Source organism: Bufo gargarizans, chromosome 4 (assembly GCF_014858855.1).
Source record: "Bufo gargarizans isolate SCDJY-AF-19 chromosome 4, ASM1485885v1, whole genome shotgun sequence".
NCBI lineage: Eukaryota > Metazoa > Chordata > Amphibia > Anura > Bufonidae > Bufo > Bufo gargarizans.
The window spans coordinates 58,838,114-58,865,517 of NC_058083.1; the positions used below are offsets into that span (position 1 = coordinate 58,838,114).

Below are 27,404 nucleotides of genomic sequence, written 5' to 3' on the forward strand. Positions count from 1 at the left end.
GGGCGTTGAAGGGCCTGTGATGATGTCATCACAGGTCCCGGCAGATGCACCTTCCTAAGCTAACGACTACACAGTACTTTGTGCAGTTCCTGTACTAGATGGTGCAGGACCTGTACTGTCGTCATCACAGGTCCTTTAGCGTTCTGCACTTGTGACAGGGACTCTGCAGTGCCCCCTTTCCCCACAGGTCCCAAAGAAGCTCTGCCTCCATTGGAGTTACCGCTGCCCCCTTCCAGCATCTCATTTAGTGGATGCCATGTTCCCAATTGTCCTCTGTACCGCCCTCTGCGCTTACTCTTTCCAGTGCTGCCAGCAGGTCCTGCTTTATTAATGGCTCCTATAAGAGCCTCTAGTCAGAAGCAGATCCTATCAATTATATTCATTTTTGTACAGCAATGCCCTAATTGGGTAAGACCTATGCAGCTGTTCATCCTGAGCCCCCTAATTCATGAATGGCATGCCAGAGATGCAGTAAACACTGACCCAGTACAAGTGGAGGAAGGGACTGGGGAGGGGGTATGTAGCTTTACGTAACAATGCAGATTTATTCTGGGCTCTGTTTTGGCTGCCATTAGTGGCTGCATATTTTTTTTACTTATGTATTATGTGTGTTTTTCTTACAGAGAACGGAACGCACACCGTACCGGACGTCGCGCCGTTCTAGTGTAGATAGGGAATAGATTTGCCCGGTGATGGGCGGCCTGATCATGTGATGGCAGTCTCACTTGGTGGCTGCTGTGATGGACGATTATTATACTGAATGAACGCTCTTCTGATTTTGTTTTTCGTTCATTGAATTTTGCTTTCTTTTTGTCATGTTCAGCCCGCCTCACCCTTTATCCAACATGAACGATGCTATGGTCACTCACATCTCATCCGGTGCCCCGACGCCCACTAAAAGGTACTTGTCTGTCTGTATGAGTCAGTAATGTGTGCAAGCAGGATATAGCGGGGGTGGATGATGAGATAGGAGTACCTCTGTCCATATATAACTGGGTGTGAATGTTATGTATACATCATTACTGCAGGACCTGCCTCCATATATAACAGGGTGTGAATGTTCTGTATACATCATTACTGCAGGACCTGCCTCCATATATAACAGGGTGTGAATGTTCTGTATACATCATTACTGCAGGACCTGCCTCCATATATAACAGGGTGTGAATGTTCTGTATACATCATTACTGCAGGACCTGCCTCCATATATAACAGGGTGGTAATATTCTGTATATATCGTTACTACAGGACCTGCCTCCATGTATATAACAGGGTGGTAATATTCTGTATATATCGTTACTACAGGACCTGCCTCCATGTATATAACAGGGTGTGAATGTTCTGTATACATCATTACTGCAGGACCTCCCTCCATATATAACAGGGTGTGAATGTTCTGTATATATCATTACTGCAGGACCTGGCTCCATATATAACAGGGTGTGAATGTTCTGTATATATCATTACTGCAGGACCTGGCTCCATATATAACAGGGTGGTAATATTATGTATATATCATTACTGCAGGACCTGGCTCCATATATAACAGGGTGGTAATATTCATATATAGCGGAGTATGAATATTATGTACAGTACAGACCAAAAGTTTGGACACACCTTCTCATTCAAAGAGTTTTCTTTATTTTCATGACTATGAAAATTGTAGATTCACACTGAAGGCATCAAAACTATGAATTAACACATGTGGAATTATATACATAACAAAAAAGTGTGAAACAACTGAAAATATGTCATATTCTAGGTTCTTCAAAGTAGCCACCTTTTGCTTTGATTACTGCTTTGCACACTCTTGGCATTCTCTTGATGAGCTTCAAGAGGTAGTCACCTGAAATGGTCTTCACTTCACAGGTGTGCCCTGTCAGGTTTAATAAGTGGGATTTCTTGCCTTATAAATGGGGTTGGGACCATCAGTTGCGTTGTGGAGAAGTCAGGTGGATACACAGCTGATAGTCCTACTGAATAGACTGTTAGAATTTGTATTATGGCAAGAAAAAAGCAGCTAAGTAAAGAAAAACGAGTGGCCATCATTACTTTAAGAAATGAAGGTGTCAGTCCGAAAAATTGGGAAAACTTTGAAAGTGTCCCCAAGTGCAGTCACAAAAACCATCAAGCGCTACAAAGAAACTGGCTCACATGCGGACCGCCCCAGGAAAGGAAGACCAAGAGTCACCTCTGCTGCGGAGGATAAGTTCATCCGAGTCACCAGCCTCAGAAATCGCAGGTTAACAGCAGCTCAGATTAGAGACCAGGTCAATGCCACACAGAGTTCTAGCAGCAGACACATCTCTAGAACAACTGTTAAGAGGAGACTGTGTGAATCAGGCCTTCATGGTAGAATATCTGCTAGGAAACCACTGCTAAGGACAGGCAACAAGCAGAAGAGACTTGTTTGGGCTAAAGAGCACAAGGAATGGACATTAGACCAGTGGAAATCTGTGCTTTGGTCTGATGAGTCCAAATTTGAGATCTTTGGTTCCAACCACCGTGTCTTTGTGCGATGCAGAAAAGGTGAACGGATGGACTCTACATGCCTGGTTCCCACCGTGAAGCATGGAGGAGGAGGTGTGATGGTGTGGGGGTGCTTTGCTGGTGACACTGTTGGGGATTTATTCAAAATTGAAGGCATACTGAACCAGCATGGCTACCACAGCATCTTGCAGCGGCATGCTATTCCATCCGGTTTGCGTTTAGTTGGACCATCATTTATTTTTCAACAGGACAATGACCCCAAACACACCTCCAGGCTGTGTAAGGGCTATTTGACCATGAAGGAGAGTGATGGGGTGCTGCGCCAGATGACCTGGCCTCCACAGTCACCGGACCTGAACCCAATCGAGATGGTTTGGGGTGAGCTGGACCGCAGAGTGAAGGCAAAAGGGCCAACAAGTGCTAAGCATCTCTGGGAACTCCTTCAAGACTGCTGGAAGACCATTTCAGGTGACTACCTCTTGAAGCTCATCAAGAGAATGCCAAGAGTGTGCAAAGCAGTAATCAAAGCAAAAGGTGGCTACTTTGAAGAACCTAGAATATGACATATTTTCAGTTGTTTCACACTTTTTTGTTATGTATATAATTCCACATGTGTTAATTCATAGTTTTGATGCCTTCAGTGTGAATCTACAATTTTCATAGTCATGAAAATAAAGAAAACTCTGAATGAGAAGGTGTGTCCAAACTTTTGGTCTGTACTGTGTATATCATTACTACAGGACCTGCCTTTACATATATATATATATATATATATATATATATATAAAAACAGGCTGTGAATATTCTGTATATATTACTGTAGGACCTGCCTCCATATATATAACAGGGTGTGAATGTTCTGGATATATCATTACTGTAGGGCCTGCCTCCATATAGAACAGGATGTGAATGTTCTGTATATATCATTATTGTAGGACCTGCCTCCATATATATATATATATATATATATATATATAACAGGATGTGAATGTTCTGTATACATCATTACTGTAGGACCTGCCTCCATATATGAGGCTGTGAATATTCTGTATACATCATTACTGTAGGACCTGCCTGCATATATAATAGGGTGTGAATGTTCTGTATATATTGTTACTGTAGGACCTGCCTCCATATATAACAGGGTGGTAATATTCTGTATATATTACTGTAGGACCTGCCTGCATATATAATAGGGTGTGAATATTCTGTATATATCATTACTACAGGACCTGCCTCCATTATAGTATTACAGTAGCTGATCAGATTGTGGCGTTTTGGGTGTGTAGAGTAGAATATGACTCCACAGATTGCGTCTTTCTGTCAGACCCCCTTCCTCGTCTCTGCGTCCTCCCGTTTGCTGGATCACCGCAGTTCCCTCTCTTCCTCTGCTGTTGTGGTGCAGGAGGTGCAGCTTTTTCATGTGTCGCACTGCTGTACATCTGCCACACATCGTGTAGACCAGTGTCCTCCAGACATTGCTGAATATCTGTTGCATCACCTGATGACATGCTATTGCTCCCAGTTATCAGCCATTTCAGGCTGGTGAATGGCTGCCTATAGGACAGGTGAATGCAAACCCTTCCTCCCAGTTATCTACCATTTCGGGCTGGTGAAAGGCAGACTGCGGGACAGGTAGACTCAAGCTGATGTCTTCTGTTATCAGTGGCTGACTGAGTGACCGGAGGAGCAGAATTTACCCAGCCCCCCATGATCACATCTCTGTGTCACTGATATCAGCCGCTCCTCTTATAACGCTCTGGCACAGTTATAAGCGCTCTTCTCCTCTGCGCTCCAGTTTGTATCATTTCGCCTGGAGCATCCAGCATCAGAAGGGTTAATACGTAGCTGTCAGGTGGGAGTCATGCAGACAGAGCCCCCTATGCAGCTGCAAGGACGTCTAGCCGGCAGGCTCCCCTTCTGCTTTTCCTCACCCTCTGCTTGCAGGCACCCCTCCTGTGCTCCCTCACCCTCTGCTTGCAGGCACCCCTCCTGTGCTCCCTCAGTCCATGCTTTGCAGGCACCCCTTCTGTGCTCCCTCACCCTCTGCTTGCAGGCACCCCTCCTGTGCTCCCTCTCCCTCTGCTTGCAGGCACCCCTCCTGTTCTCCCTCACCCTCTGCTTGCAGGCACCCCTCCTGTGCTCCCTCACCCTCTGCTTGCAGGCACCCCTCCTGTTCTCCCTCACCCTCTGCTTGCAGGCACTCCTCCTGTTCTCCCTCACCCTCTGCTTGCAGGCACCCCTCCTGTGCTCCCTCACCCTCTGCTTGCAGGCACCCCTCCTGTGCTCCCTCACCCTCTGCTTGCAGGCACCCCTCCTGTGCTCCCTCACCCTCTGCTTGCAGGCACCCCTCCTGTGCTCCCTCACCCTCTGCTTGCAGGCACCCCTCCTGTGCTCCCTCACCCTCTGCTTGCAGGCACTCCTCCTGTGCTCCCTCACCCTCTGCTTGCAGGCACCCCTCCTGTGCTCCCTCACCCTCTGCTTGCAGGCACTCCTCCTGTGCTCCCTCACCCTCTGCTTGCAGGCACCCCTCCTGTGCTCCCTCACCCTCTGCTTGCAGGCACCCCTCCTGTGCTCCCTCACCCTCTGCTTGCAGGCACCCCTCCTGTGCTCCCTCACCCTCTGCTTGCAGGCACCCCTCCTGTGCTCCCTCACCCTCTGCTTGCAGGCACCCCTCCTGTGCTCCCTCACCCTCTGCTTGCAGGCACCCCTCCTGTGCTCCCTCACCCTCTGCTTGCAGGCACCCCTCCTGTGCTCCCTCACCCTCTGCTTGCAGGCACCCCTCCTGTGCTCCCTCACCCTCTGCTTGCAGGCACCCCTCCTGTGCTCCCTCAGTCCATGCTTTGCAGGCACCCCTTCTGTGCTCCCTCACCCTCTGCTTGCAGGCACCCCTCCTGTGCTCCCTCTCCCTCTGCTTGCAGGCACCCCTCCTGTTCTCCCTCACCCTCTGCTTGCAGGCACCCCTCCTGTGCTCCCTCACCCTCTGCTTGCAGGCACCCCTCCTGTTCTCCCTCACCCTCTGCTTGCAGGCACTCCTCCTGTTCTCCCTCACCCTCTGCTTGCAGGCACCCCTCCTGTGCTCCCTCACCCTCTGCTTGCAGGCACCCCTCCTGTGCTCCCTCACCCTCTGCTTGCAGGCACCCCTCCTGTGCTCCCTCACCCTCTGCTTGCAGGCACCCCTCCTGTGCTCCCTCACCCTCTGCTTGCAGGCACCCCTCCTGTGCTCCCTCACCCTCTGCTTGCAGGCACCCCTCCTGTGCTCCCTCACCCTCTGCTTGCAGGCACCCCTCCTGTGCTCCCTCACCCTCTGCTTGCAGGCACCCCTCCTGTGCTCCCTCACCCTCTGCTTGCAGGCACCCCTCCTGTGCTCCCTCACCCTCTGCTTGCAGGCACCCCTCCTGTGCTCCCTCACCCTCTGCTTGCAGGCACCCCTCCTGTGCTCCCTCACCCTCTGCTTGCAGGCACCCCTCCTGTGCTCCCTCACCCCCTGCTTTGCAGGCACCTCTCCTGTGCTCCCTCACCCTCTGCTTTGCAGGCACCCCTCCTGTGCTCCCTCACCCTCTGCTTTGCAGGCACCCCTCCTGTGCTCCCTCACCCTCTGCTTTGCAGGCACCCCTCCTATGCTCCCTCACTCCATGCTTTGCAGGCACCCCTCCTGTGCTCCCTCACCCTCTGCTTTGCAGGCACCCCTCCTGTGCTCCCTCACCCTCTGCTTTGCAGGCACCCCTCCTGTGCTCCCTCACCCTCTGCTTTGCAGGCACCCCTCCTGTGCTCCCTCACCCTCTGCTTTGCAGGCACCCCTCCTGTGCTCCCTCACCCTCTGCTTTGCAGGCACCCCTCCTGTGCTCCCTCACCCTCTGCTTTGCAGGCACCGCTCCTGTGCTCCCTCACCCTCTGCTTTGCAGGCACCCCTCCTGTGCTCCCTCACCCTCTGCTTGCAGGCACCCCTCCTGTGCTCCCTCAGTCCATGTTTTGCAGGCACCCCTCCTGTGCTCCCTCACTCCATGCTTTGCAGGCACCCCTCCTGTGCTCCCTCACTCCATGCTTTGCAGGCACCCCTCCTGTGCTCCCTCACTCCATGCTTTGCAGGCACCCCTCCTGTGCTCCCTCACTCCATGCTTTGCAGGCACCGCTCCTGTGCTCCCTCACCCTCTGCTTGCAGGCACCGCTCCTGTGCTCCCTCAGTCCATGCTTTGCAGGCACCGCTCCTGTGCTCCCTCAGTCCATGCTTTGCAGGCACCCCTCCTGTGCTCCCTCACTCCATGCTTTGCAGGCACCCCTCCTGTGCTCCCTCACCCTCTGCTTGCAGGCACTCCTCCTGTGCTCCCTCACCCTCTGCTTGCAGGCACTCCTTCTGTTCTCCCTCACCCTCTGCTTGCAGGCACTCCTCCTGTGCTCCCTCACCCTCTGCTTGCAGGCACTCCTCCTGTGCTCCCTCACCCTCTGCTTGCAGGCACCCCTCCTGTGCTCCCTCACTCCATGCTTTGCAGGCACCCCTCCTGTGCTCCCTCACCCTCTGCTTGCAGGCACCCCTCCTGTGCTCCCTCACCCTCTGCTTGCAGGCACCCCTCCTGTGCTCCCTCACCCTCTGCTTGCAGGCACCCCTCCTGTGCTCCCTCACCCTCTGCTTGCAGGCACCCCTCCTGTGCTCCCTCACCCTCTGCTTGCAGGCACCCCTCCTGTGCTCCCTCACCCCCTGCTTTGCAGGCACCCCTCCTGTGCTCCCTCACCCTCTGCTTGCAGACACTCCTCCTGTGCTCCCTCACCCCCTGCTTTGCAGGCACCCCTCCTGTGCTCCCTCACCCCCTGCTTTGCAGGCACCTCTCCTGTGCTCCCTCACCCTCTGCTTTGCAGGCACCCCTCCTGTGCTCCCTCACCCTCTGCTTTGCAGGCACCCCTCCTGTGCTCCCTCACCCTCTGCTTGCAGGCACCCCTCCTGTGCTCCCTCACCCTCTGCTTTGCAGGCTCCCCTCCTGTGCTCCCTCACCCTCTGCTTTGCAGGCACCCCTCCTGTGCTCCCTCACTCCATGCTTTGCAGGCACCCCTCCTGTGCTCCCTCACCCTCTGCTTTGCAGGCACCCCTCCTGTGCTCCCTCACCCTCTGCTTTGCAGGCACCCCTCCTGTGCTCCCTCACCCTCTGCTTTGCAGGCACCCCTCCTGTGCTCCCTCACCCTCTGCTTTGCAGGCACCCCTCCTGTGCTCCCTCACCCTCTGCTTTGCAGGCACCCCTCCTGTGCTCCCTCACCCTCTGCTTTGCAGGCACCGCTCCTGTGCTCCCTCACCCTCTGCTTTGCAGGCACCCCTCCTGTGCTCCCTCACCCTCTGCTTGCAGGCACCCCTCCTGTGCTCCCTCAGTCCATGTTTTGCAGGCACCCCTCCTGTGCTCCCTCACCCCCTGCTTTGCAGGCACCCCTCCTGTGCTCCCTCACTCCATGCTTTGCAGGCACCCCTCCTGTGCTCCCTCACTCCATGCTTTGCAGGCACCCCTCCTGTGCTCCCTCACTCCATGCTTTGCAGGCACCGCTCCTGTGCTCCCTCACCCTCTGCTTGCAGGCACCGCTCCTGTGCTCCCTCAGTCCATGCTTTGCAGGCACCGCTCCTGTGCTCCCTCAGTCCATGCTTTGCAGGCACCCCTCCTGTGCTCCCTCACTCCATGCTTTGCAGGCACCCCTCCTGTGCTCCCTCACTCCATGCTTTGCAGGCACCCCTCCTGTGCTCCCTCACCCTCTGCTTGCAGGCACCCCTCCTGTGCTCCCTCACCCTCTGCTTTGCAGGCACCCCTCCTGTGCTCCCTCACCCTCTGCTTTGCAGGCACCCCTCCTGTGCTCCCTCACTCCATGCTTTGCAGGCACCCCTCCTGTGCTCCCTCACCCTCTGCTTTGCAGGCACCCCTCCTGTGCTCCCTCACCCTCTGCTTTGCAGGCACCCCTCCTGTGCTCCCTCACCCCCTGCTTTGCAGGCACCCCTCCTGTGCTCCCTCACCCCCTGCTTTGCAGGCACCCCTCCTGTGCTCCCTCACCACTCATTGATTTACATGAAGCAGAGCCCGGATTGTGCCACTGAAGACATCATGTCTGGAAGAGGAGCTGATAAATATGAAGAGATCCCAGGGAGACATCCTCGGGAGCTGCCTCATGTAGGTCTCTCAGCAAACGCCTGCAATAAGCGGCCGCTCCCGTTTTATGTGCATCAGGATTATAATCCCTCTTTATTTCCTCACAGTTTTAAAGGGCATCTGTCAGTAGTTTTGTAGTTATGAAACTGTCTGACCTGCTCCATGTGCGCTTGGCAGCTGAAGGCGTCTGTGTTGGTCCCATGTCCATATGTGCTCGCATTTATGTGGAAGAATAAGTCTTCTAGGAGCAACGGGGGTGTTGCCGTTACACCTAAAGACTCTGCTCTCTCTGCAACTGCTGAGCCCTCTGCATTTGATGGACAGGAGTGATCACATTTTCACTCCCTGGCCCCGTCAATCAAAGCACAGGGGATGTTGCAGTTGCCGAGAGAGCAGAGCCTCTAGGTGTAATGGCAACGCCCCCATTGCTCCCAGAGGCTCATTTGTCTATATGAAAGCACCATTTTTCTCAGTAAAGCAGGCACATATGAACATGGGACCAACACAGATGCCTTCAGCTGCCAAGTGCACATGTAACAGGTCAGCCAGTGTCGTAGGTACAGAACTGCTGACAGATGCCCTTTAAGATCTCTGCCTGCTTTCAGTTGGGGCAAATTCAGACGGCCGCAGTGCTTTGTGGATCTGCAAAACACGGATGCCTCATTCTTCAGTCACATCCAGAGCTGCGCTCACAGTTCCTCTGTTGTATCATGTCTCATTCTTCAGTCACATCCAGAGCTGCGCTCAGTTTCTCTGTTGTATCATGCCTCATTCTTCAGTCACATCCAGAGCTGCGCTCATAGTTCCTCTGTTGTATCATGCCTCATTATTCAGTCACATCCAGAGCTGCGCTCAGTTTCTCTGTTGTATCATGCCTCATTCTTCAGTCACATCCAGAGCTGCGCTCATAGTTCCTCTGTTGTATCATGCCTCATTCTTCAGTCACATCCAGAGCTGCGCTCATAGTTCCTCTGTTGTATCATGCCTTACTCTTCAGTCACATCCAGAGCTGCACCCACAGTTCTGCTGCCCTTGCTTTTCACCAGCCTCCATCTTTCTCTGTAGCTGCAGACCGCTCGGTTATCTGGGGCAGGTGGAATAGATTGTCAGCTCCTGCGGTGCAGGTTATTGTATTCTCAATTGTGTCATATCATGTGGCCCCCGGGGGCCCCTTCATCTCACTCATTAACATAATCTCTCATCTCTCACCCTCGGTTGTCACCAGGTCACCGCACATCATGGACATTGGCAGCCGCCTACCAGACGAGCATGCCCTGATAGCGGACTATGTGGCCCGGCTCCGCAATGGCACACGGTTAGTGATAGGGGGTGCCAGGCCGCTGATCCTCAGCCTTGATTATATGCATCACTTGTATATGTAACATTGTAACCAGCGTGACATGTATTTAAAGGGCCAGTAACCAGTCATCATTAGGGTTTCCCGTCGGGTGCCTGGCGGCACTTCGCAGTGGCGCCTCCCGCGTCTCACCCCCATTGTCATCAGCACCCGTCACATAGATTTTTGCGTGTACGTTTCTCATCTATAGAGTACTTTGTTTGCACCAGTGAAAGAATACTCCCATCATTTCACGGCATATAAAGTGCTAGATCCCTGCTTTACCTTACTTGCACCTGCCGCATTGTGTCTGCTGCTCCAGTCACATCCAGAGCTGTATTCACCATTCTGCTGCTCTCCCATTATGAAAGATGTAGTGTATACGCCAGGCTGTGGTGACCGGCGCCTGTGTAGTTGTCCTCTCTCCGGCTTTTTCTCAATTTGAACTGGTGCAGCAAAGGGTTAAACAGATACATAAAAGAAGCTGTAGAAAAGGATTGTGGAACGTGTAGTGTTGCTGCCGAGCGCCTCTCTCTGTTCCTTGTAGCATGTGGTAGTTAGCAGAATTCTAGATGCAGCTCTGGCAAGGAATGGAGGATAAGATTAGTATATTATACTGATTGCTGGGTCACAGCCTCTCTGGGTTCAGCCCCGGTGGGAGCAGATGTATCATCTCCAGGTGGATGAGGGGCTGGCGTTGTGGGCAGTAGGGTCCCCGGTGCCTGCCTTACCTCCTGGCACCTGTGTCCTCACACATCCTGATGCAACTGTGACGACATGCGGAGCTCCCCACTACCCCTGAATAAAAGTAATTGTATCCAGTCCTCTCCCCTCAGTCACAGTTCTGATTCTGGGGTGTCATTGTGGCCACACCAGCATGGGCGCCCCCTTTAGACCGAAGAGCCCTCACATCATCACTCCCCTGCCCATTTATGATCCTGGAGTGCACCTCGGGGGCGGTCCTATGATGTCCTCAGGGTCCCTCCCACACGGAAGATAGACTGGTGTGAGACAGGGAGATTAGATGGTGAGATTCTGGGACAGGGATGATGGGAGTGATACATTATGTGAGATAAGGAGATTAGATGGTGAGCTTCTGGGTCCAAGGATGATGAGAGTCATACTCGGCTGTGTTGCTCTTGCATTGACAGTGTGTTGGACAGTCCTAGCCGGCTAGACGAGGAGCATCGTCTGATCGCTCGCTACGCCGCCAGACTCGCCGCTGAGGCCGGGAACTCTGTGAGTAACTGACTGCATCATATTATCGTATACTCCAGTTACATCCAGAGCTGCACCTAATGTACGCCTCCTCCTGGAAAACATGACTTCTTGGTATAGTTTCCATGTCACACCATCTCTCTCTCATCTTCTACTGATATATGCATTATGTCTTCTACTCTAGTCACACTCAGAGCTGCTGTCTTATTGCTTCCTCTAATCTATCAGCCCTGAGCTGTCACTACACGTCCCTTTAATGCAAAAAGCTGAACAGGGTCTGTACAGACCCTGAACCAGCAGGGGGCAGCAGGGAGATGTGAGGCCCTGCTGCCAACAGGAAACCATTAGAATTGTGAATGCAGCTCTGGATGTGACTGGAGTATCAGTCATGATTCAAGATCCAGTTTATTTAACCTGTCTGCCATGTTGATACTTTGTCTCCGCCAGCCTCGACCGCCCACTGAGCTCAGCTTTAACTTCGACGCCAACAAGCAGCAGCGACAGCTGATCGCCGAGCTGGAGAATAAGAACCGGTAAGAAAGTGAGCGAGTGTGCCGGCCGTAACCCCTGAGGGAGCGTGGGCCGTAACCCCGGGGGGAGGGGGCGTCGCTCGTAACCCACGGGGGGCCCTGGGCCGTAACCCAAGGGGGGAGGTTGGCAGTAACCCCGGGGGGAAGGGGGTGTCAGCCGTAACCCGAGGGGGGGGGGTGCGCGGGCCGTAACCCCGGGGGGAGGGGGTGTCGCCTGTAACCCCTGGGGGGAAAGGGGGTGTCAGCCGTAACCCCCGGGGGGGAAGGGGTTGTCGGCCTCAACCCGGGGTGGGGGGTTGGCAGTAACCCCGGGGAGAAGAGGGGGTCGGCCGTAAGCCGAGGGGGGGGGGGGCTGCAGCATGTTGAGTGAGCGGAGTACAAGGGAGGGTCATGTAAAGGGTCACATTATTAATGTCTGCAGCTTTCAGCATTTTCCCACGTTACCCGCTACTATATCGCCCCCTATCTTGTCAGGGCCCACAGTTCTGAACAGAATGCTAGAACTGCAGTGTAGACTGACACACAGGCTGAGCGGTAGGAGAGGATTATGGGAATGTAACTTTACACAACTATACAGATTTGCCAGTCGGTGTGTGGTAAGCTGGGCACAGTCGGGGGGGTGAGAGGCTGACATGGATAGCGGGTGATGGACGTCTCTCACCCTTCCTCGTTACAGAGAAATCCTGCAGGAGATTCAGCGGCTGCGTCTGGAGCACGAGCAGGCGTCCCAGCCCACCCCGGAGAAGGCGCAGCAGAACCCCACCCTGCTGGCCGAGCTGCGGCTGCTGCGGTAAGTGCTGTGCGGTCGGGTGGCGCCATTCCGATTGAAGACACACCCATTTTACATGTAGCCACGCCCATTCTGAAGTGGGTAGAACTGGCGCCATCTGCGTATTTTGCCTTCTCCTCACCAGTCGCTCGCCATTTCCTGATTGGTTTTATCAAGAATTAAACTGCAGGATCTGATCACCTTAACCCCTTCATTACTGCAGAGAAGTGAGAACTCATTAATGAGTGTCCTTGTGCCTAATGCAATGAAGGGGTTAATGTGTGTCCCCTCCTTTCTGTGTGGTGGTAATGGGGTTCATGAATATCCCCATTTTTGTGCGGTAATGAAAGGGTTAGTGTCTCCATTACTGTGCTTGAACGACAGGGTTAACCCCTTCATTATGGCACCAGGGACGAGGACGATCTTTAACCCCTTCTTCACCACACAAGTATTGTCTGATATTAACCCCTTCCTCACAGCATTAGGCACAAGGACCGAGGTGTAGTAAACGCATTCACTGCCACGGACGGCGCGGCTGCACCAACCTAGGTGAAGCTGCCGCCAGCAGTCCATTAACCCCCGTCACTCCACAGCTCATTGGGGGGGGGGGGGGCGACATGGAAGACGGTGGAGATCTGAGCAGTAACGTGTGCACTCTGTCCGCAGGCAGAGGAAGGACGAGCTGGAGCAGAGAATGTCAGCTCTTCAGGAGAGCCGCAGGGAGCTGATGGTGCAGCTGGAGGGGCTGATGAAGCTGCTGAAGGTGAGAACCCCCCACAATGGCGCCAGGACAGACCCCATTATATCCGGTGGGTACTCTGATAGACGGGTGCACTACAGGGGGCATAGTCTAGACCCCCTGACACATGTGCCATCCCAGGGAGTGCCCGGGGCCCCTGCACAGAGCTGCTGACATACTGCTGCCTCCATTACACTGTAGTCACTCACACTGCCCCCTAGTGTCCTAACGCCACGAGACTGACGTAGGCTGTGAGATAAAGGAGAGCCCGTAGATCCCTGGTATTGCCGCAGATGTGTGTGGATTGGACCGTATGAAACCAAGTTTAGTGATCTATTCCAGAGCTGATCTCCTCATTATACTGGTCATGTGATCTTTTTCCAAAACTGATCCCCTCATTATACTGGTCATGTGATCTATTCCAGAGCAGTGCTCATTATACCGATCATGTGATCTATTCCAGAGCTGATCCCACTCATTATACTGGTCATGTGATCTATTCCAGAACTGATCCCCTCGTTATACTGGTCATGTGATCTATTCCAGAGCAGTGCTCATTATACCGATCATGTGATCTATTCCAGAGCTGATCCCACTCATTATACTGGTCATGTGATCTATTCCAGAACTGATCCCCTCATTATACTGGTCATGTGATCTATTCCAGAACTGATCCCCTCATTATACTGGTCATGTGATCTATTCCAGAGCTGATCCCACTCATTATACTGGTCATGTGATCTATTCCACAACCGATCCCCTCATACTGATCATGTGATCTATTCCAGAGCTGATCCCACTCATTATACTGGTCATGTGATCTATTCCAGAACTGATCCCACTCATTATACTGGTCATGTGATCTATTCCAGAACTGATCCCACTCATTATACTGGTCATGTGATCTTTTCCAGAACTGATCCCCCTCATTATACTGGTCATGTGATCTATTCCACAACCGATCCCCTCATTATACTGGTCATGTGATCTATTCCAGAGCTGATCCCCTCATTATACTGGTCATGTGATCTATTCCAGAACTGATCCCCCTCATTATACTGGTCATGTGATCTATTCCACAACCGATCCCCTCATTATACTGGTCATGTGATCTATTCCAGAGCTGATCCCCTCATTATACTGGTCATGTGATCTATTCCAGAACTGATCCCCTCATTATACTGGTCATGTGATCTATTCCAGAGCAGTGCGCCTCATTATACCGATCATGTGATCTATTCCACAGCTGATCCCACTCATTATACCGATCATGTGATCTATTGCAGAGCTGATCCCTTCATTATACTGTTCATGTAATCTATTCCAGAGCATATCCCCTCATTATACTGATCTGTTACATGCTCATTATACATACACAGCGTCATGTGATCTACTCCACACCCAATCCCCTCGTTACCGCTGTATCATTCTCCTCCTCTGCTCCACCGCTCCGCTCCTCTCGCCCGCTCACCCCGGCTCCGCTGTAGTTTGTAGTTTTCGCCGTCTCTTCGCGTCTGCCGGTAACACTGACTGTGTCTCTTCTCTTCACGTCAGCGCAGGAGGAGGAGCAAAGGCAGGCAGTAAGTGATTGCATGATCCTCCGCCACACGCTTCATGTCTGCTCTGCATGTCACCGCTGTCTACTGACACACCGAGGACGCCTGCCCCACTTACATACATGGTCTTACATCCAGAGCCGTCTGCTGCCGTGCATTGTGGGAGATGTAGCCTAATCCCAGCAGAAGTTAGAATGCAGCTCTGGATGTGACTAGAGTATGATGCATACAGAAATTTCTCATAATCTCATTCAAGGGCTCTGCTCAGATAGAACCTGACTGCTGTGACTAATGGGGAGTTCTGCTTTCGGGGGGCTGCTCCTACCATCTTCTGCAGAGCACGGCTTAATTATAAGGTATTCCTCAGATGATCATTTATGGCTGCAATCAGGGGGGCAGATATGGCTGTCATAAACAATCTGTATTTTACCCCATTTTATAGTCCTGAGAGTGCAGCCAGCAGTGTAAAGAATGGAGGTTTTCACTTTGGTTGCCATGGCAACATCCAAGGACGCATAACTCTGTTGTAATTGTTTCCTTTATTTATATACGTAGACTGATACATGTCCCTGGATGTAGCCACGATAACAAGAGAGAGAACCTCCCTACTTTACACTGCAGGCTGTATCCGCAGAGTTGTAAAATGCTGCAGAATTGAAGAAAAGTTCACAACATTCCCGCTACATCTGTAAATTTAATAAGCCCTCTCAGCTCCTCAGCCGGATAACTAGGGAGGTCCTCGTGGGGTTTGTCACATTGATGGTGAGTTGGAGATGCGATGATCTCCTGGGGACCGGCTATATGACCATCGTCCTGGGGACTGTCTGCCCCTTATCTGGCTTACGGTCGGCATTCTGCAGAAAGTTACTGTAAAATCTATTCTTTTTCTTGCCAAGCTAAACATGCAGTTCTTCACAATGCCCACTAGGTGCCGATACTCCACATGGAATTGTGCAGCGGTCCTTAAAGGGTGTAATAAGAGGGAGTGTCCACTGTAGTAGACACGTCTGTCGTTTTGTGTGTGTATATACCATAAGGATGAGGGTTCTCCAATGGTTCTTCTACCTGTCGTCAGATCAGAGTGGAGGATTTACCAGCGATCCTTCTACCTGCCCTTATACCATAGAGTGGAGGGTTCTCTGGTGATCCTTATACCATAGAGTGGAGGGTTCTCTGGTGATCCTTATACCATAGAGTGGAGGGTTCTCTTGTGATCCTTTTACCAATTCTTATACCACAGAGTGGAGGGTTTTCTGGTGTTTCTTCTACCCGTCTCTACACCATAGTGGACGATTCTCTAGTCATTCTTATACCATAGAGTGAAGGATTCTCTTGTGATCCTTCTACCCATCCTTTTAGCATAGATTGGAAGGTTCTTTGGTGATTCTTCTACCCATCTTTACAGCATAGAGCGGAGGATTCTCTAGTGATCGTTCTACCTGTCGTTCTTTGGTGATCCTCCTACTCATCTTTACACCATCAATTGAAGGATCCTCCAGTGATCCTTCTACCCATCCTTATACCATAGAGTGATGGGTTCTGTAGTGATCCTTCTACCCAACCTTGTATTATAGAGTGGAGGGTACCCTGGTGATCCTTCTACCAGGCCTTATATAATAGAGTTGTGGGTTCTGTAGTGATCCTTCTACCTGTCTTTATACTATAGGGTGGAGTATCCTCCAGTGATCCTTATACCATAGAGTGGAGGGTTCCCTGGTGATCCTTCTACCAGACCTTATATTATAGAGTGGTAGGTTCTGTAGTGATCCTTCTACCCGTCTATATACCATAGAATGGAGGATTCACCAGTGATCCTTCTACCCGTCCTTATACCATAAAATGGCAGGTTCTCTGGTGATCCTTCAACCCATTCTTATACCTTAGAATGGCGGGTTCTTTGGGGATCCTTTTACCCGTCCTTATACCATAAAGTGGTGGGTTCTTTGATGATCCTTCTACCCGTCTTTATAGCATAGGGTGGCGGGTTCTCTGGTAATCCTTCAACCCATCCTTATACCATAAAGTGGTGGGTTCTTTGGTGATCCTTCTACCCATCTTTATAGCATAGAGTGGAGGATTCTCCAGTGATCCTTCTACCCGTCCTTATACTAGAGAGTGCTGGGTTCTCTGGTGATCCTTCTACCCGTCCTTCTACTAGAGAATAATGGGTTCTCTGGTGATCCTTATACTAGAGAGTGGCGGGTTCTCTACTGATCCTTTTACCCGTCTTTACACCGTAGAGTGACAGATTCTCCAGTCCCCACGTCTCTGTGCTGGATCTTCCTCCTGGTTTCTCTCCGCACTGTATCTGGACGCTCTCCAGGATTTCCTCGCCATCTGCATGTTGTTGTTAGCGGCGTGCGCTGTTGTTGTTATTACAGATCTGTTTATAATAATAATTCTCGCGTCTGTCAATAAAGCGCAGGTCATGTGATGTGGGTCGAGCCCTGCGCTCCGTCCTTATTGGTCGGTGTGTTTTTGACGTGACCTCTGAGAGCAGTAGTGATTGGATGCAGCGGTCACACGGGGCAGTCGGGGATGTTATTGCTGCAGTGAGATTGTGCCGTTCTCCTGTCACCCCCTCGTAGTAACGTGAACCTCCCCCCCCATTCCCCTGGTCATTATAGGTGTAGGCACATTTCTAAATTGTGACCACTTAGACACATCAGTCCTCTATGATCCATGGTCCCACTGGAGAACACGCGTGACCCCTGCTCTAGCTAATGTACCTGCCCCCCATGATGTCCATGTCTTGCAGTGCACACTTTATATATCCATAAGTCCTGGATGCTGTTGTGTCTTGTAGGCACAGGCAGCCGGATCTCCTCATTCCTCCCCGAGCCATGGTGCCAATCGCTCCATGCCTATGCCAGTGCGCTCCACGTCGGCCGGCTCCACCCCGACCCACGTACCTCAGGACTCCATAGCCGGACTAGGAGATGTACAAGAAGCCTTTGCACACGGTAAGTGGCTGTGTATAATGCGGCTGGGGGACCTCCCATGACCACTTACTGTAGACACAGGCGGCTGATGGTGCTGTCTGGTCTCAGGTACCAGAAGGAATCTACGGAGCGATCTGCTGGTGGCTGCAGATTCGATCACTAACACCATGTCCTCCCTGGTGAAGGAGCTGCACTCAGGTAAGTGAACGTCTCTCTGGACATAATGCCCGCGGTTTACCTCCGATGTGTCTCTGAACCTCTATACATGTCAGTGCCTCCTTCCATTGCAGCCGAAGATGGAGCCAACGAGGAAGAGGAAAAGACCGAGAAGGACAGAGGTGATGGGGGATCTGTGTGGGGTTAGTCCATGACAGTCCGTACCTACCTGTTATCATGTATGTGCAGCAGTCTCATCTCCTTTCCTATATGTACGGTGGCCTCCTCTATCTCCTCCTGCGTGCAAGAGGCCTCCTCTCTTTATGTATGAGCAGTGGCCTCCTCTTTCATTCTGCATCTGCACAGCAGCCTCCTCTCATTATGTGTGCACAGCAGCCTCCTCTCTCATCTAGCATGAGAACAGCTACCTCCTCTTGTGCGTGGGGGGCCTCCTTTTTCCTCCTGTATGTACAGTGGCCTCATCTCACACACTGCGTGTACACTGGGGCATCCCCTCTTGTCCTGTATGCATGGGGGCCTCCTCTCTCTTCCTGCTTATGCACAGCAGGCCTCCTCTTTCGTCCTGTGTGCGCAGGGGCCCCCCTCTCTCGCCCATATTCATTGGGGGACACAGGAACCGTAGGTATACCTATGTCCTCTAGGAGGCGTTGACACTAGATAAAGCTGTTAGCTCCTACCACTGCAGCTATACCAGCCTCTCTGTTATCCCGGGGGAGCGAGGCCGGTGTCGGAGTCCCTCACCGCTCGACCTCCCCACAGAAGCAAAAGGAGGATCCAGGGCAGCCTAACTCCCCTGCTTCCCGCCAGCCAAGGGGTCACCAAGGTCCGCCAAAGAAAAAGACTCTCCCGCCATACCAGACTCCTGCCACTCCGGTGGCAGCTGCTGAGGTGGTGATCTTGCTGGAAAAGGTGACCTTGCGGTTCCACTTAGGGAGGGGGTGAAGAGAAGAGGATGAAGATGAGGTGAGTACACGGGACTAGGTAAGTATGGTTAACCGTCTTCCCCCTCGCTCTCCCCTTTGGCGGCATCGTTTTAAGGGTCTATAGGGTTAATGGGCACCGGGCCTCACTTATAGTAGCCCAGGACCCCCGAGGACAGATAATTCCATGTCCCCCGGCTCACATCGGGTGGCCGAACAGGCAGGGAGGGGAGCGGATGAATCTCCCGCTCCCCGATATCAGGCGCCATAATCCGCCCTGTTCGGAAGCGGGCGCCAACCGCCGCTCCAAAAAAGGTTAATGCCTGCACTGGCCGATATCGCGGACGACTCGCGCCGCGAGGCTCTTACTTGACATGTTGCCGCGGGGTGCACATCATCGGTCAGCCGGGCGCCGCAAAGATTTAAGCCCCGTTGTAGGTCCTCTATCCTTCGGCCGACCGGCAGGGCTTCCCAGTCGGCCACACATCAAACTTCAGGCCCGGCTTCGCGGCGCAACTTCCTCCCCGGGAATGTGGGGGGGGGGGGGGGGCAGCGCCTGGCACGAATTCTCCTGCCTAGCTGTCCCCCACCCTCATACATGAGCACCGCCCCTGGTCTTTTTACCCCTTCCGGGCCGGCCACTTCTGTTTGGCCGGTACCGGATTTTTAGGGGTTTAGAGATGCAGGGCAATCTGCTTTTAATATGCAGGATTTAACCCCTTCCTGCCTCTTATCCAGCTTGAGGCTAGGTATCACAGTTTCATACGTCAATACGGGCCCTACCCCTCAGCCCTTATCACCGCTGGTAGCTAAGTGGTAATGCCGTTGCACCATGTCCAGGGTCTCTGTGTTCAAAAAACCCTTTCAGCCTCTAAAAAATGTAACATTAACCATATTGACCAGACTGGGTCCGTGCTCTATTCCGGACACAGGAGGACCTCTCATAGTTTCCCAATCCACCCTCCGTGGCTGTTGGGTTGATAACTCTCCACCAGCGCAATACAGTGAAGGACCCCTGAAGGTTCCCAACCCGCCCTCCGGGGCCGTTTGGTCGATAATCCTCCACCTGCACAATCCAACGGAGGACCTCTGACAGTTCCCAATCCACCCTCCGGGTCGTTTAGTTGATAATGCACTGCCTGCGCAATCCAATGGATGGGCCTCTAGAAGTTGCCATTCCAGCCTCCGGGTAGTTTGGTTGATAAGTCCCCACCTGCACAGTCCGCAATTGCCAGAGGCGAGATTCTGAGGGGTAGACTTACGCGCAAGCGGGCCACAGCAGGACATCTTTTCTCCTTGAATATCTCCGCACCCCCACCCTTCCTCTCTGGGTCACGCTCACACACACTCTCCCTTCCAGGAGAGGGTCAGTCCGGGAATCACTGATTCAGACCCTGGCATGAATCCGAAGCAATCTCCAAGATTGCGTCTACGGTAGCCAGCAGTACTTGTCGTATGCATTACCCCCTTCCATAGGCGGAGTAATTGCACTACTACGGGATACAGTACTTGCCTTACACATTGTCCCCTGCCATTGGTGGGCTAAGTACAATAACACTGGTTTCAGTGCTGAATGTATATTTTCCCCCTTCTGTAGGTGGCGGAATTGCATCTCCACTGGGTTCAGTACCTGCCGTATTCATTAGCGCCTTCCATAGGTGGCGCGATGACATTATCACTGGTTACAATGTGTGCTGTATGCATTACCCCCTTACTTAGGTGCAATAACTGCACTCCCACGGGGTACAGGACTCGCTATATGCACTAGTTCCCGCCGTGGGCATTAATCCCACTTCATAGGTGGAGTATTTTCCCTACCACTGGCTTAAGTACTTTCCGTATGCACCACCATAGGTAGGGTAATTGCACTACCATTGGATACGGTCCCGACTGTCGCGCTATCCTTCCATAGGCGGAGTGTTGCACATCGCCGTGCTTCCTGTTGCATTACCCCCTTCCACAGGTGATCCACTAGCGGGGGAATAATTAAACATCTTAAGACGCCTAAGCTTATTTCACAAGTGGGACGTAGCAACAGTCGGTACCCGCGGGTGCCTGGTACTCTTCCTCTAGTGGTATATGGGTGCTGCAAGTGGATACGGTGGCTATTCCACATTGTATCCTTCTTATCTTTGGTGCTGGTTTTGGGCATGATTATATCATCCTCTGCCTTCTCAGGGGGTTACCTAGCATCACTTACGTGTCCTAGAGACCCCCATCTCCATGAGCCTCCATTGTTCCAGTCGGTCATGATATTGTCCGCATCAATACGTAGTGCGTACACCATTGCACATAATATGGTGAGTACGTTCCAGCGAGTCGAGTGTTTTCACTGACTCTGTATTCTCTATCCACCGCTCCTCCTTCTCTGGGAAGGTGGTTCTGCTGGCACTCTGGTTTAGCTACTACAGCGCGTTCTCTTCCACAGGTGCCGCTTTTACGCTAATACTCAAGGTCGTGGTCGCAGCTGTGGGGCGTCCCCCTCAGGTAGGGGCCCTACCCTGGCACTAGCTTTGGCGGTTGCTCCTGTTCAGCGCCCTTCCAGGTAGAGTTTTTACGGTAGCTCTACTTCACTGGAGCAGTATGGTACATGGCTTCTACGGGATAGTCTCAGGCCTCCCCCTCAGTTTTGTGCTGACGGGCAAGTGCTGGCTGTTACTGGGGGAGTGGTTTTTGCGTTACCACTACATACTAGGGTTCTTACTGCACAGCTCCTTCGTCAGGCGGTGGATTCTTCTAGCACTACATTCGGTGGCCTCTGCGGGTGGCCCCCTCCTCTGCTGGGGTATGGTACTGGCAATACAGTGTGACTCCCCTTGCCGGGCTTCCTCCTCAGGCGGAGTTTTTGCACAGCCAATATATCCTGGCTACTTCTGTATAGCGCCAGTCTCGGATGGGGAATGGGCTTAGACCTAGCCTATTCTTCTCCTGTCTTTTTCCTCCTCTGACTCATGGTTCATGGCCACCTCGCGTGCCTTGGTAGCTCATCTGCATTGCACGGGGTATTCGTTTGGTGGCCGTTCATTTACAGACATGCTCCGGTCCCGACTGGTGAACTGTGGAGCCCACCACATCCCTCCTTCTACAGGGAATCCTTCCCACTACACAAAAGCTTCCCTCCTTCTCTCCCGAGCAAGAGATCCGGAAGCATGCTGCGTGGATGCCCTAATATCCCCTTGGAAGGAGTTCTCCCTACTTACGTGTTTACCCCCTTCCCACTCCTACCAGGGTTTTACGGAAGATCTAGATGGAGGACGGGCGTTCCGACGATCCTAGTCTCTCCGGATTGGCCCCATAGCACGTGGTACGCCGACTTCGTTCTCCTTCTAGGAGACGTCCCTTGGTCACTGCCACTCAGAGACGACCTCCTTTCTCAGGGTCCGGTCTTCCATCAGCATTTAAGGTCTCTTCGTTTGACGGTGTGGCTATTGAAACCGCCATTCTGACGCAGAGAGGGTTTTCGGCGGACGTCATCCGCGCTCTGATTCAGGCCAGGAAGCCTGCATCGCCCAGGATCCATTATAGGACCTTGAGGTCCTTCCTGGGCTTCTGTGAAAGCCGGAACATCCTCTCACTCCGTTTTTCTCTCCCCACGGTCCTGTCCTTTTCTACAGTCGGGGTTGGACCTTGGGTTAGCCCTTAGTTCCTTGGAGTGTCAGGTGTCGGCGCTTTCTGTCCTGGGGACACAGCTTTTCCAGCGTCCCCTGCCCCCCTGGGCCATAAAAACCTTCCTTCAGGTAGTAGCCCATACTGTTCTTCCGTACCGTCCTCCTCTACCACCATGGGATCTGAATATAGTCTTCTTAGCGCTCCAGACTTCTTCCTTGAGCCCTTACAGGAGATCTCACTCCGACTCCTGTCCTGGAAGGTCTTTTTCCTTGTAGCTATCGCATCCATCTGACGGGTGTCCAAGTTGGCGGCGCTCTTTTGCAGAAAATCCTTCCTGGTTCTTCACAAGGATAAAGCAGTTCTCTGGCCCATTCCTTCTTTTCTCCCGTAGGTGGTCTCTGAGTTCCATATCAACGAGAAATTGTCCTTCCCTCACTGTGTCCCTCTTCTTCACACCCTAAGGCCCCATGCACACGGCCGTTGTTCACAGCCGTGTGCGGGCCGTGGAACCGCGGCCTGGATCCCTCCTGAGAGCAGGAGCGCACGGCGTCACTGGTTGCTATGACGCCGTGCGCCCCCTGCTGCCGGCACAGTACAATAATACACTGGTATAGATCGTACCAGTGTATTACTGTACTGTGCCGGCAGCAGGGAGCGCACGGCGTCATAGCAACCAGTGACGCCGTGCGCTCCTGCTCTCAGGAGGGATCCAGGCCGCGGTTCCACGGCCCGCACACGGCTGTGAAACACGGCCGTGTGCATGGGGCCTAAAGGAAAGGAGTTACGCCATTTGGATGTTGTCAGGGCTCTGAATATTATTAGCAGCCTCCAGTTCCTTCCGCCGTACGGACCCCCTTTTTGTCATTCTGGAAGGTGCTCGCAAGGGTTTGGAGGCCTCCAAGGTGGCAATCGCACGTTGGATTCGGGCTGCAATTGCGGAGGCATACCGCTCCCGGGGCAGGGTTCCGCACTTAGGTGTCATGGCTCACTCCACCAGAGTGGTGGGCGCTTCTTTGGCTTGAGGGAATCGCGCTTCGTCTGCACAGTTGTGTAAGGCGGCTACTCCTTACGCACATTCACAAATTCTACCAGGTGCATACTTTGCATCGGCGGACGCTGCCTTGGGCCACATGGTCTTGCAGACGGCAGTTTCTTAGATGCCTGCAGGAACGCTTGCTTCCATGGGTCTGTGGTTTTTCCCTCCCTGTGGACTGCTTTTGGACGTCCCACGGTTCCTGTGTCCCCCAATAAATATGGGCGAGAAAAGGAGATTTTTGTATAATTTACCAGTAAAATCTATAGTTGGGCAGTTGCTGGTTTGAACCCCGTTGGTTCCTTTGGCATGGTTGGTGTTCCATGTTTTTTCTGGGTTGGCTTGCTTCTCCTACTGCTTGTACACAAACTGAAGCTCTCTCTCCAGGCTGAAGGGGGTATAGCTGCCAGGGGAGGAGCTAACAGCTTTTACTAGTGTCAGTGCCTCCTAGAGGACATAGCTATACCACGGTTCCTGTGTCCCCCAATGAATATGGGCGAGAAAGAGATTTTACTGGTAAGTTCTCCAAAAATCTCCTTTCTCCTCCTGTGAGCGCTCAGCGGCCTCCTCTTATTCTGTGTGCGCTCAGCGGCCTCCTCTCTCATCCTGTGTGCGCTCAGCAGCCTCCTCTCTCGTCCTGTGCGCGCTCAGCGGCCTCCTCTCTCTCTCTCGTCCTGTGCGCGCTCAGCGGCCTCCTCTCTCTCTTGTCCTGTGCGCGCTCAGCGGCCTCCTCGCTCTCTCGTCCTGTGCGCGCTCAGCGGCCTCCTCGCTCTCTCGTCCTGTGCGCGCTCAGCGGCCTCCTCGCTCTCTCGTCCTGTGCGCGCTCAGCGGCCTCCTCTCTTTCTCGTCCTGTGCGCGCTCAGCGGCCTCCTCTCTCTCTCGTCCTGTGCGCGCTCAGCGGCCTCCTCTCTCTCTCTCGTCCTGTGTGCGCTCAGCGGCCTCCTCTCTCTCTCTCGTCCTGTGCGCGCTCAGCGGCCTCCTCTCTCTCTCGTCCTGTGCGCGATCAGCGGCCTCCTCTCTCTCTCTCTCTCTCTCTCTCGTCCTGTGCGCGCTCAGCGGCCTCCTCTCTCTCTCGTCCTGTGCGCGCTCAGCGGCCTCCTCTCTCTCTCTCGTCCTGTGTGCGCTCAGCGGCCTCCTCTCTCTCTCTCGTCCTGTGCGCGCTCAGCGGCCTCCTCTCTCTCTCGTCCTGTGCGCGCTCAGCGGCCTCCTCTCTCTCTCTCTCGTCCTGTGCGCGCTCAGCGGCCTCCTCTCTCTCTCTCTCTCTCTCTCTCTCTCGTCCTGTGCGCGCTCAGCGGCCTCCTCTCTCTCTCTCGTCCTGTGCGCGCTCAGCGGCCTCCTCTCTCTCTCTCGTCCTGTGCGCGCTCAGCGGCCTCCTCTCTCTCTCGTCCTGTGCGCGCTCAGCGGCCTCCTCTCTCTCTCTCTCTCTCTCTCTCTCCCTGTGCGCGCTCAGCGGCCTCCTCTCTCTCTCGTCCTGTGCGCGCTCAGCGGCCTTCTCTCTCTCTCTCTCTCGTCCTGTGCGCGCTCAGCGGCCTCCTCTCTCTCTCTCGTCCTGTGCGCGCTCAGCGGCCTCCTCTCTCTCTCTCGTCCTGTGCGCGCTCAGCGGCCTCCTCTCTCTCTCGTCCTGTGCGCGCTCAGCGGCCTCCTCTCTCTCTCTCTCTCTCTCTCTCTCTCTCCCTGTGCGCGCTCAGCGGCCTCCTCTCTCTCTCGTCCTGTGCGCGCTCAGCGGCCTCCTCTCTCTCTCTCTCTCTCTCTCTCTCTCTCGTCCTGTGCGCGCTCAGCGGCCTCCTCTCTCTCTCTCGTCCTGTGCGCGCTCAGCGGCCTCCTCTCTCTCTCTCGTCTGTGCGCGCTCAGCGGCCTCCTCTCTCTCTCTCTCGTCCTGTGCGCGCTCAGCGGCCTCCTCTCTCTCTCTCGTCCTGTGCGTGCTCAGCGGCCTCCTCTCTCTCTCTGTCCTGTGCGCGCTCAGCGGCCTCCTCTCTCTCTCTCTCTCTCTCTCTCTCTCTCGTCCTGTGCGCGCTCAGCGGCCTCTCTCTCTCTCTCTCTCTCTCTCTCTCTCGTCCTGTGCGCGCTCAGCGGCCTCCTCTCTCTCTCTCTCTCTCTCTCTCTCTCTCTCTCGTCCTGTGCGCGCTCAGCGGCCTCCTCTCTCTCTCTCTCTCAAACACTCTCTCTCTCTCTCTCTCGTCCTGTGCGCGCTCAGCGGCCTCCTCTCTCTCTCTTGTCCTGTGCGCGCTCAGCGGCCTCCTCTCTCTCTCTCTCTCTCTCTCTCTCTCTCCCTGTGCGCGCTCAGCGGCCTCCTCTCTCTCTCGTCCTGTGCGCGCTCAGCGGCCTCCTCTCTCTCTCTCTCTCTCTCTCTCTCTCGTCCTGTGCGCGCTCAGCGGCCTCCTCTCTCTCTCTCGTCCTGTGCGCGCTCAGCGGCCTCCTCTCTCTCTCTCTCGTCCTGTGCGCGCTCAGCGGCCTCCTCTCTCTCTCTCTCGTCCTGTGCGCGCTCAGCGGCCTCTCTCTCTCGTCCTGTGCGCGCTCAGCGGCCTCCTCTCTCTCTCTCTCGTCCTGTGCGCGCTCAGCGGCCTCCTCTCTCTCTCTCGTCCTGTGCGCGCTCAGCGGCCTCCTCTCTCTCTCTCGTCCTGTGCGCGCTCAGCGGCCTCCTCTCTCTCTCTCTCGTCCTGTGCGCGCTCAGCGGCCTCCTCTCTCTCTCTCGTCCTGTGCGCGCTCAGCGGCCTCCTCTCTCTCTCTCCTGTGCGCGCTCAGCGGCCTCCTCTCTCTCTCTCTCTCGTCCTGTGCTCGCTCAGCGGCCTCCTCTCTCTCTCTCTCGTCCTGTGCTCGCTCAGCGGCCTCCTCTCTCTCTCTCTCGTCCTGTGCTCGCTCAGCGTCCTCCTCTCTCTCTCTCTCGTCCTGTGCGCGCTCAGCGGCCTCCTCTCTCTCTCTCGTCCTGTGCGCGCTCAGCGGCCTCCTCTCTCTCTCTCGTCCTGTGCGCGCTCAGCGGCCTCCTCTCTCTCTCGTCCTGTGCGCGCTCAGCGGCCTCCTCTTCTCTCCTCTCTCTCTCTCTCGTCCTGTGCGCGCTCAGCGGCCTCCTCTCTCTCTCTCTCTCTCTCGTCCTGTGCGCGCTCAGCGGCCTCCTCTCTCTCTCTCGTCCTGTGCGCGCTCAGCGGCCTCCTCTCTCTCTCGTCCTGTGCGCGCTCAGTGGCCTCCGCTCTCTCTCGCTCTCTCTCGCTCTCTCTCGTCCTGTGCGCGCTCAGCGGCCTCCTCTTTCTCTCCCGCTCTCTCTCGTCCTGTGCGCGCTCAGCGGCCTCCTCTCTCTCTCGTCCTGTGCGCGCTCAGCGGCCTCCTCTCTCTCTCGTCCTGTGTGCGCTCAGCGGCCTCCTCTCTCTCTCCGTCTCTCCCTGTGCGCGCTCAGCGGCCTTCTCTCTCTCTCTCGTCCTGTGCGCGCTCAGCGGCCTCCTCTCTCTCTCTCTCTTCCTGTGTGCGCTCAGCGGCCTCCTCTCTCTCTCTCGTCCTGTGCGCGCTCAGCGGCCTCCTCTCTCTCTCGTCCTGTGCGCGCTCAGCGGCCTCCTCTCTCTCGTCCTGTGCGCGCTAAGCGGCCTCCTCTCTCTCTCGTCCTGTGCGCGCTCAGCGGCCTCCTCTCTCTCGTCCTGTGCGCGCTCAGCGGCCTCCTCTCTCTCTCGTCCTGTGCGCGCTCAGTGGCCTCCGCTCTCTCTCGCTCTCCTCTCGCTCTCTCTCGTCCTGTGCGCGCTCAGCGGCCTCCTCTCTCTCGTCCTGTGCGCGCTCAGCGGCCTCCTCTCTCTCTCTCTCTCGTCCTGTGCGCGCTCAGCGGCCTCCTCTCTCTCTCTCTCGTCCTGTGCGCGCTCATCAACCTCCTCTCTCTCTCGTCCTGTGCGCGCTCAGCGGCCTCCTCTCTCTCTCGTCCTGTGCGCGCTCAGCGGCCTCCTCTCTCTCTCGTCCTGTGCGCGCTCAGCGGCCTCCTCTCTCTCTCTCGTC

The 27,404-nt window shown here is 54.3% G+C and overlaps 1 protein-coding gene across 11 annotated transcripts in view; it reads left to right on the plus strand.

Annotated features, from left to right (window-relative positions):
* DTNB (dystrobrevin beta) overlaps positions 1 to 27,404 on the plus strand; it is a 78,591-nt gene that overhangs the window by 47,440 nt on the left and 3,747 nt on the right. For 6 of the 11 annotated variants that reach the window (XM_044288878.1, XM_044288879.1, XM_044288876.1 and 3 more), the window contains exons 11-20: positions 824 to 901; positions 8,535 to 8,627; positions 9,832 to 9,921; positions 11,094 to 11,181; positions 11,608 to 11,693; positions 12,367 to 12,480; positions 13,126 to 13,222; positions 17,561 to 17,717; positions 17,805 to 17,894; positions 17,987 to 18,055. In XM_044288878.1, the coding sequence (XP_044144813.1) occupies positions 824 to 901; positions 8,535 to 8,627; positions 9,832 to 9,921; positions 11,094 to 11,181; positions 11,608 to 11,693; positions 12,367 to 12,480; positions 13,126 to 13,222; positions 17,561 to 17,717; positions 17,805 to 17,894; positions 17,987 to 18,055 (962 nt within the window). Of the gene's footprint in view, positions 1 to 823; positions 902 to 8,534; positions 8,628 to 9,831; positions 9,922 to 11,093; positions 11,182 to 11,607; positions 11,694 to 12,366; positions 12,481 to 13,125; positions 13,223 to 17,560; positions 17,718 to 17,804; positions 17,903 to 17,986; positions 18,056 to 27,404 lie in introns of those variants that run through there. The other 5 variants (XM_044288882.1, XM_044288883.1, XM_044288884.1 and 2 more) reach the window with 5 other exon arrangements.